The following is a 10,666-nucleotide window of genomic DNA, read 5'->3' on the forward strand; positions in this document are numbered from 1 at the left end:
GCTGATCCCTGTGACTGTCCGATCCTACAGACCACATCAGTGTCCTCCTGACTTGCTCTTGCCTTGGACCATAGCCAAACAGTGGCAGGCAGCAGCAAAACATGGCAAGATTGATAAGGACACTGCTGGCCTGCATCTGTGCCTAGCAGTCATCTATAAGAAGAAACTTGGTAGTTTGTTTAACCCCTTCAAGATCCTGCAATTTTAAATTTTTTGCATTTTAGTTTTTTTACTCTCTGCTTTCCCACAGTCATATTTTTCTTATATTTTCGATCATATAGCGTATGATGGTTTGTTTTTTGCAGGACAAGTTAAACTTTCTAATGGCACCATTTAAAGGGGTTCTGCACTGGATAGATCATCAGTATCTAATTGGCGGGGGTCAGACACCCGGGACCTCCGCCGATCAGCTGTTTGAAAAGGCAGTGGCGCTCCAGCAGCGCCGCGGCCTTCTCGCTGTTTACCACTGGCCGAGTGACGTCACGACTTGTATCAACTGGCCTGGGAGGGGCTAAGCTCCATTCAAGGGAACGGAGCTTTGGCCGACATTTACACTCGGAAACTCGCACGCCTCATCATAAATTAGGCGCAAATTCTGCCAGCAAAGCCAGCGCAAAAGGGAAAAAAAGACCGGCATAAAAAGATGGCCTTAGTAAAAGACTCCCTCTGAATATACACTATGGGGGAGATTTATCAAACTGGTGTAAATGATTATACTGCCCATAGCAACCAATCAGATTCTGCCTTTCATTTTTCACAGCTCCTTTGGAAAATGAAGGATGAAATCTGATTGGTTGCTATAGGCAATTAACCACCTCCGGACCGCCTAACGCACATGTGCGTTCCGGAGGTGGCAGGCTGGCGCACAGTCACGCATATATGCGTCATCTCGCGAGATTTCCTGTGAACGCGCGCACACAGGCGCGCGCGCTCACAGGAACGGAAGGTAAGCGAGTGGATCTCCAGCCTGCCAGCGGCGATCGCTCGCTGGCAGGCTGGAGATCCGAATTTTTTAACCCCTAACAGGTATATTAGACGCTGTTTTCATAACAGCGTCTAATATACCTCCTACCTGGTCCTCTGGTGGTCCCTTTTGTTAGGATCGACCACCAGAGGACTCAGGTAGGTCAGTACAGTCGCACCAAACACCACACTAGACTACACCCCCCCCCCGTCACTTATTAACCCCTTATAAACCCCTGATCACCCATGATCACCCCATATAAACTCCCTGATCACCCCCCTGTCATTGATCACCGCCCTGTCATTGATCACCCCCCTGTCAGGCTCCGTTCAGACGTCCGTATGATTTTTACGGATCCACGGATACATGGATCGGATCCGCAAAAAGCATACGGACGTCTGAATGGAGCCTTACAGGGGGGTGATCAATGACAGGCGGGTGATCACCCATATACACTCCCTGATCACCCCCTGTCATTGATCACCCCCCTGTCATTGATCACCCCCCTGTAAGGCTCCATTCAGACGTCCGCATGATTTTTACGGATCCATGGATACATGGATCGGATCCGCAAAACGCATGCGGACGTCTGAATGGAGCCTTACAGGGGGTGATCAATGACAGGCGGGTGATCACCCATATACACTCCCTGATCACCCCCCTGTCATTGATAACCCCCCTGTAAGGCTCCATTCAGACGTCCGCATGCGTTCTGTGGATCCGATACATGTATCCATGGATCCGTAAAAAATCATGCGGATGTCTGAATGGAGCCTTACAGGGGGGGTGATCAGTGACAGGGGGGTGATCACCCTGATTACCCTGATCACCCCCTGTCATTGATAACCCCCCTGTAAGGCTCCATTCAGACGTCCGCATGCGTTCTGTGGATCCGATCCATGTATCCATGGATCCGTAAAAAATCATGCGGATGTCTGAATGGAGCCTTACAGGGGGGGTGATCAGTGACAGGGGGGTGATTACCCTGATCACCCCCTGTCATTGATAACCCCCCTGTAAGGCTCCATTCAGACGTCCGCATGCGTTCTGTGGATCCGATACATGTATCCATGGATCCGTAAAAAATCATGCGGATGTCTGAATGGAGCCTTACGGGGGGGTGATCAGTGACAGGGGGGTGATTACCCTGATCACCCCCTGTCATTGATAACCCCCCTGTAAGGCTCCATTCAGACGTCCGCATGCGTTCTGTGGATCCGATCCATGTATCCATGGATCCGTAAAAATCATGCGGATGTCTGAATGGAGCCTTACAGGGGGGGTGATCAGTGACAGGGGGGTGATCACCCTGATTACCCTGATCACCCCCTGTCATTGATAACCCCCCTGTAAGGCTCCATTCAGACGTCCGCATGCGTTCTGTGGATCCGATCCATGTATCCATGTATCCGTAAAAAATCATGCGGATGTCTGAATGGAGCCTTACAGGGGGGGTGATCAGTGACAGGGAGGTGATCACCCTGATTACCCTGATCACCCCCTGTCATTGATAACCCCCCTGTAAGGCTCCATTCAGACGTCCGCATGCGTTCTGTGGATCCGATCCATATATCCATGGATCCGTAAAAAATCATGCGGATGTCTGAATGGAGCCTTACAGGGGGGGTGATCAGTGACAGGGGGGTGATCACCCTGATTACCCTGATCACCCCCTGTCATTGATAACCCCCCTGTAAGGCTCCATTCAGACGTCCGCATGCGTTCTGTGGATCCGATCCATGTATCCATGGATCCGTAAAAAATCATGCGGATGTCTGAATGGAGCCTTACAGGGGGGGTGATCAGTGACAGGGGGGTGATCACCCTGATTACCCTGATCACCCCCTGTCATTGATAACCCCCCTGTAAGGCTCCATTCAGACGTCCGCATGCGTTCTGTGGATCCGATACATGTATCCATGGATCCGTAAAAAATCATGCGGATGTCTGAATGGAGCCTTACAGGGGGGGTGATCAATGACAGGGGGGTGATCAGGGAGTCTATATGGGTGATCACCCCCCTGTCATTGATCACCCCCCTGTCATTGATCACCCCTCCCCTGGTAAGGCTCCATTTAGACATTTTTTTTGGCACAAGTTAGCGGAAATTTTTTGTTTGTTTTTGTTTTTGTTTTTTCTTACTAAGTCTCATATTCCACTAAGGCCTCATGCACACGACCGTTGTGTGCATCCGTGGCCGTTGTGCCGTTTTCCGTTTTTTTTCACGGACCCATTGACTTTCAATGGGTCCGTGGAAAAATCGGAAAATGCACCGTTTGGCAGCCGCATCCGTGAGCCGTGTTTCCTGGCCGTGAAAAAAATATGACCTGTCCTATTTTTTTCACGGCCAACGGTTCACGGGCCCATTCAAGTCAATGGGTCCGTGAAAGAACACGGATGCACACAAGATTGGCATCCGTGTCCGTGATCCGTGGCCGTAGGTTAGTTTCATACAGACGGATCCGAAGATCCGTCTGCATAAAAGCTTTTTCAGAGCTGAGTTTTCACTTCGTGAAAACTCAGATCCGACAGTATATTCTAACACAGAGGCGTTCCCATGGTGATGGGACGCTTCTAGTTAGAATACACTACAAACAGTGTACAAGACTGCCCCCTGCTGCCTGGCAGCACCCGATCTCTTACAGGGGGATATGATAGTACAATTAACCCCATCATATCCCCCTGTAAGAGATCAGGGCTGCCAGGCAGCAGGGGGCAGACCCCCCCCTCCCCAGTTTGAATATCATTGTGCGGCCCCCCCCCTCCCCCTCCCCTGTTGTTAACTCGTTGGTGGCCAGTGTGCGCACCCCCCTCCCTCCCTCTATTGTTTTAATACATTGGGGCCAGTGTGCGCGCGCCCCCCAACCCCCCCTCCCTCCCTCTATTGTTTTAATACATTGGGGCCAGTGTGCGCACCCCCCCAACCCCCCCCCCCTCCCTCCCTCTATTGTTTTAATACATTGGGGCCAGTGTGCGCACCCCCCCAACCCCCCCCCCCCCTCCCTCCCTCTATTGTAATCATCATCGGTGGCAGCGGAGTAGAAGATTTTCATACTTACCTGGCTGCTGGCTGCTGCGATGTCTGCGTCCGGCCGGGAGCTCCTCCTACTGGTAAGTGACAGGTCTGTGCGGCGCATTGCTGTCACTTACCAGTAGGAGGAGCTCCCGGCCGGACGCAGACATCGCAGCAGCCAGCAGCCAGGTAAGTAGGAAAATCTTCTACTCCGCTGCCACCAATGATGATTACAATGGGGGGAGGGAGGGGGGGGGGGGGGTTGGGGGGGTGCGCACACTGGCCCCAATGTATTAAAACAATAGAGGGAGGGAGGGGGGGTTGGGGGGGCGCGCGCACACTGGCCCCAATGTATTAAAACAATAGAGGGAGGGAGGGGGGGTTGGGGGGCGCGCGCACACTGGCCCCAATGTATTAAAACAATAGAGGGAGGGAGGGAGGGGGGTGCGCACACTGGCCACCAACAAGTTAACAACAGGGGAGGGGGGGCCCACTGGCCACCAATGAGTTAAAAACAGGGGGGGGGGGGGTCTGCCCCCTGCTGCCTGGCAGCACCTGCCAGGCAGCAGGGGGCAGTCATGTACACAGTTTTTTTGTATATTCTAACCTGAAGCGTCTCCATCACCATGGGAACGCCTCTGTGTTAGAATATACTGTCGGAAATGAGTTTCACGATGTAGCTCATATCCGACAGTATATTCTAACATAGAGGCGTTCCCATGGTGATGGGGACGCTACAAGTTAAAATATACCATCGGATTGGAGAAAACTCCAATCCGATGGTATAACAGAACTCCAGACTTTACATTGAAAGTCAATGGGGACGGATCCGTTTGAAATGGCACCATATTGTGTCAACGTCAAACGGATCCGTCCCCATTGACTTGCATTGTAATTCAGGACGGATCCGTTTGGCTCCGCACGGCCCAGCGGACACCAAAATGACTTTTTTTCATGTCCGTGGATCCTCTAAAAATCCAGGAAGACCCACGGACGGAAAAACGGTCACGGATCACGGACCCACGGACCCCGTTTTTGCGGGCCGTGAAAAAAAACTGTCGTGTGCATGAGGCCTAAGGCCTCATGCACACGACAGTTTTTTTTCTCGGGCCGCAAAACGTGGTTCCGTTGTTCCGTGATCCGTGGCCGTTTTTGCTTCCGTTGTGCTTCCGTGTGTCCGTGTTCCCGTTTTTTTTGCGGACCGTCAGAAATCTAGGAATAGTTAAAAAAATGTCATTTTAATATCTCCACCCAGGATACTGGTATAAATCAGGGGCACCTGAGTATGCATTGGTGGCCATTTTCTGTAGTCTTTCCAGAGTACAGAGGTTATTTTGGCTGCTCTCTTTGCTGTATCACCATGTCTGATTCTGAGGACGAGGTCTTGCTGCATTGGCTGGTTTCTCGGCGTTGGGGACAGCGCACTCCTTTGATGAATGAGGAACCGAGGAGAAGGCGACGATTTTGGGTCCATCCGATTGTTTCTCAACGGCACCGGAAAGGACACTTCCATACCCTCTACCAAGATCTTCGCCGCCATCCGGAGAAGTTCTTTTCCTTCTGTCGGATGTCAGTGGGTACCTTTGACCGATTGCTGTCGTCTCTACGTACTGTCCTTACCTTTATGGACACCAATATGAGGCGCAGCATTACTCCTGAGGAAAGGCTCATCGTCACGTTGAGGTAAGCAGTATAGTACTTGTTAAGTTTCACCAGAAATGTGCAGTGCTTGTGTTAGGAGTAACATGTGCTCCAAAATGGCTGCTGTGAGACATGTGCTACTGTTTGCTGAAGTAGCATTTCTTTGCCCTTTTTTACTTTTGGGGGGACTTTAATGGTTTGTTTCTTTACACATTAATCCCTGTCACATGCCATAACATTTTTTGTGCATTTTTTACCATTTGGATACAGTTCAAAACTTGTGTTCAGCTATCGTCCTCCAGACACTCCAAAAATACACTGCACTCGCCAGGCGTTTGCTAAAAATGGTGTTTAATACACTCAGTCCGCCGTGATTCAGCAGCTGTAACCTTCCTTTCAGAGTTAGCAATCTGTCAACAATTTTCATCCTATACTGTCGAGTGCCGTGGTTTTTGATAGTGTCTGAATGAAATTGGTCCCTCTGTCAGGATCTCTCTCTGCGTGCACCACCTTGTTCCCAGTCGATGTACCGGTCTGGACCCTATTTGGGATGATTGTGCTGCTGGCAACCCACGAGATTTCCAGCTATCGTCCTCATCATGCATAATGGTCACATAATTGTGCACTTGCACAGCATTTACTGCATTAAAAAGGGTCTAAACATAGTTGTTGTCACTTAGTTGTGGTAGTACTGCCCACACACAGGGCCTTGAGTGCCGACTATGGCACCCGTCCCATAGGTTCCCCACCACTAGACATATGGTGTTTTCAATCGTGTAGTGTATACAGCATTATACTAGAATCCTGAATCTGTTCTTACATGCGATTTGTTGATGACTGTGTTTTTTTTTTTTTCCTTTTTCCTACAGATTCCTTGCCACTGGGAACTCTTTTGCATCCCTGCATTTTGAGTTTCTTTTAGGGACCTCAACGATCTCGAGAATTGTACGACACACTTGCCATGTCATCTGGCAGCAACTCCGAGAGACGGTGATGCCACAGCCCAAGGTGGACGATTGGCTTTGGATCGCTGAGGGCTTCCAAAATTCTGCGCAGTTCTCAAACTGCATCGGGGCAATGGATGGCAAGCACATCCGTGTGAAGAAGCCGCCACACTCAGGGAGCCGTTTCTTCAATTATAAACAGTTTTTCTCGGTAGTGCTGATGGCTGTTGCTGACAGTCATTACCGGTTTATAATGGTAGATATCGGGTCCTATGGAAGCACTGCGGATGCTCGCATCTTTAGTGCTTCTAGAATGGGTGAGCGGCTTCGTGCCAACCAGCTTGCCCTGCCCGAGTCCAGAAGACTGCCTGGATATGCAGGTCCGCCGGCTCCGTTTGTCATCGTGGCGGATGAAGGGTTTGCATTGACTCCACATGTTATGCGGCCCTTCCCAAAGCGTGGTTTGGATGTCAGGAGGCGTATCTTCAACTACCGGTTGACTCGTGCCCGTCGGTATGTGGAGTGCGCTTTCGGGATACTCTCTAGCAAGTGGAGGGTGTTTCTGTCATCCATACAGATGGATCCGGAGAATGCTACCCTGGTGATTAAAGCTTGTGTCGTTCTACACAACTTCACCAGGATTCACGAGGCTTCCTCTTCTGTTGACATGGAAGATCTTCCTACGTCATCAGATTTGGGTTTGGAAAGGACCCTGCATCGACGACCTGGGACTGCAGGCATTGCAGTTCGGGAACTCTTTGCAGACTACTTTATCAGCCCAGAGGGGTCTTTGCCGTGGCAGAGGGACGCTATTCGTGGCAGTTTTTGAAATCTTCTGGGCTCTTTAGTTTTTTATTATTTTCTAGCTAACTTACTATAAATGATTGTGTTAGTTGAGTGTAGGGACTCGCAAGATAATGAGGACCCTTGACGTGGGCTTGCGGGCTGAGATTTTTTGGACCTCACATAATATTTAAAAATTATTTAAAAATATTAAAGATGTTTCTGTCTAAATGTTAATTTAATGAAACATCTTGATATTTGGCTCTTCGGGTCCAAAAATTTTTCTAATACCTCATCTGCACAGGAACCCTAAATAAAGATGTTGTTTGTCCAAATAAAGTGTGGCTTTGTGAGATACAGTGTGTGTAGCTTATGTTTTACATTGTGTTTTCAAATGAGAATGTTGTGTGTAGTGTGCAAATAAAACACTAGTCAATGATTTGGGACCCAAACAATAATTTAGTAAAATTATGGGCCCACCCAAAACACAGTCAATAGTATTTTAACACCAATAAACAAAGAACAAATAAAATGCTTTTCCAAACAATGCAACCATAAATTACAATTCCAGAAGGTCCTGCGAGAACGAACCAGGCGGAAAAGAGGACCGTGGCCTAACATGGGCCGGTGGTGGTGCCCCAGTTGCTACACTGGGATGGTAAAGGGGCTGCCCCACAGAATGACTTGGCCCCTGAGGTGGAAGGTACTGTTGAGGGGGGGGCATAAGAAGGGCCTTGGGTGGGTTGGGGAGGGAATTGGTATGGGGCCGGATTGGGCTGCTGGCCAGCATTTTCAACCTCGATGCGCATATTGTTTAATCGCCCAATGATGTCCCCATGGTTGGGGCAAGCGAACATTTTTATGACGATGGCTATGGAGGCCACGCAGTCCGGATGTTCGTTTTGAGGAACCTGCTGCAGGAGCGTGCCCAGTCCCTTCAACAGCTTCTCCTCCTTGCTATCACTCCTCCTCTGGGCCAGAAAATCGATGACGCGTGCATCAATAATCTCCCGACTCTCTGGCCCAGAGGTAGAGGGAGGGACTTGTCGGCGCCGTCTGGGCTGAGACTGGACAATCCTGGGTGGATTGGCCAGTGGTAGGGGGGCCTCAGCCTGCGTGGAGTCTTCTGGGTCCTGAGCCGGGCTTGGTTCTGGACTTGCCTGCGGGGAAAAGACTCCAGGGGTTTCACTGCCCGACGATTCAGAGTCGTGGGATGGATCCAGACTGTCCACAGTACTGTACGTAAAAAAATGAATACAAAAAACACATTAGATCATTTGCGTTACACATTCCAAAAGCACATTGATTATATTAGGCGCAAACAAACTGTGCAAATAGAATAAATATACGGACAGGCAGCATACAACTGAAATTTTTATTTACTCATCAAAAAACTGCTTCAATGTGAAATGTGGAAATCCCATTTCAAATACATTTGGAATCTATTGATGGGATACGTCTGGTAAAGGCCTATTGTTTTGGAAAAGAGAAAACATTGATTGCTGCATGGAGCTGTCCAGCCTCTGAAGAGGATTCCGCATTCAAGGACCAAAACCAGTGCTGAAATTGAGGCCAACTCATCTGCATGTGCCCCGCTACCAACATGTAAATATCCAAGATGTAATTTGAACCTAGTAGAACTACATATACAGATAAACAACATGTACCAGGCCTCACTTGACCATGATGATAGTCCTAGTTGTAATCCTGCTGCTCAAGCGTTGTTGCAACCTCAGCTTTCAACTTTTGCCTAGAATGTGGTTATAGTCAGATTATAGGAGGAATGGTAGGAAACCATGTGGGGTTCGGTGCAATACCAATTCTGCTAGATAAATTACAATGCCAATAGGTAAAGGGTACCCATTTCTAAACTAAAAGAAATTTTGATAATATGTTGCTATGGTACAATTCTCATGTCGCCCGAAAAATTAAAAACAAAAAACCCTAGTCCGGGCTCCCATTAAAATGGGAGGCATATGAAAAGCGTTTAGAAACATTGGTGTGTGACTAGGAGCCGACAAACACGATAATCTACTGTATGAGGAAATAATGCGTGCAGTGCGCAAGTGTCATCTCTATTCGTTTTTCAAGTTCCAATTTCAAACATCTATGTTCCAGGAGGGACAATAAATTGCTTTGACACAAACAAAACAGATAAGGGAGGCGACATCTGCACACTTCACGTGTCGTCTCATCATTCAGCTCCAAAGCGGTGGACCCTGGTTTGACTACACCACTAAACTGAGGTAGGCAACCAACACCATGCATTTAGAAACTGTTGCACACCAGCTGATGGCCAACTACAACTCCAAGCAGGACCGAGTAGCTTACAGCTATTCTATCATGCTGGGAGTTTCAGTAGTTTAAAAGCAGGATGTAGTCAGTTCTGACATGGCTGCCACACCGAAAGTATAGGTCTGTAATAGAACTACTGAACTGTATCCATTTTTAACAGGGAAACTTTCGCTTTGTCCAAACAAACGTAAGTGTGCAAATATGAAACTTTGGGGGAAAAAAAGTGAAAAATACTTACGGCCTCAATTCCATAACTGGCCGAAGAAATTGCAACTGGGCCGTATATATATAGGGCCGTTTACGCGACGACCCCTCCCCACTCCGGCCTTTGCTGCTCAGCTCCCGCCTAAACTGGTCGCGGCAACTTGCCCAGCGGGTTTTGGTTTGTTTCACTGTTTAGAAATGACATAGAAGACATTTGTGAGGTAAACAATTAATATAGGGGAAAAATTAGACGCCTCATTTACCAACCATTTACAGGCCTTTCCGCAAAAGGAGGATGGACCACCCCAAAAACACTATTGTCCCCTCAGGGAATTTCCAACTACATCTTAGGGCCACACAGAGGACAAGGACAGCACAACTACATTGATAACACTTACCTAATTCGGCCCGGCCTCGGCTATCAGCCTTGGCCCATTCGCTTCGGCGCATGCTCCGTGCCACTTGCTCCCATGAAGCATCCTTTTTTTGCCGGTCAATATAAGAATTCTGCCGGGTATCCCAAAGCTCCGGCCTCTCCTGGACGAGGGAAATAAGCTTTTCTACATCCCATCGTGGCATTGTGGCTGTATTTGCACCTGCTGCAATTGCTGCCTCACTATACAGAAGCTGTTTACCACAGATGACTAGAAATTAGCATATCCTGTCACCTCAAACTTCCTGTCAATTTTTTTTTTCAATTTTATTGCCACAAGTTTTGGCCAGACAATTTGCCCATGCCATAAGAAGAAATAAAACGGGCGCGGAGCGGGCGCGGACGCGGATGACAAACGGGTGTGCAACCGCGTTTTTCACGGCCCCATT

The 10,666-nt window shown here is 48.8% G+C and overlaps 1 protein-coding gene across 1 annotated transcript; it reads right to left on the reverse strand.

Moving 5' to 3' along the window:
- Positions 1–7,887: 7,887 nt before the first annotated feature.
- Positions 7,888–10,441, reverse strand: LOC122926272. The gene is made up of 3 exons (XM_044277647.1): positions 10,243–10,441; positions 9,879–10,032; positions 7,888–8,581 (listed from the first exon to the last, which is right to left on the reverse strand). The coding sequence occupies exons 1-3, from the start codon at positions 10,421–10,423 to the stop codon at positions 7,960–7,962; spliced, it is 957 nt and encodes a 318-aa protein (XP_044133582.1). The 5' UTR covers positions 10,424–10,441; the 3' UTR covers positions 7,888–7,959.
- Between the last annotated feature and the right edge of the window lie 225 nt (positions 10,442–10,666).

This window comes from Bufo gargarizans, chromosome 2 (assembly GCF_014858855.1).
Source record: "Bufo gargarizans isolate SCDJY-AF-19 chromosome 2, ASM1485885v1, whole genome shotgun sequence".
Classification (NCBI taxonomy): Eukaryota; Metazoa; Chordata; class Amphibia; order Anura; family Bufonidae; genus Bufo; species Bufo gargarizans.

Coding starts and splice junctions, on each gene's coding strand:
- LOC122926272 (XM_044277647.1), bottom strand. CDS start 10,423: ATGCCACGATGGGATGTAGAAAAGCTTATTTCCCTCGTCCAGGAGAGG. Junction 10,033..10,242: donor CCGAGGCCGGGCCGAATTAG/GTAAGTGTTATC, acceptor ATTTCTAAACAG/TGAAACAAACCAAAACCCGC. Junction 8,582..9,878: donor CCAGTTATGGAATTGAGGCC/GTAAGTATTTTT, acceptor TTTTACGTACAG/TACTGTGGACAGTCTGGATC.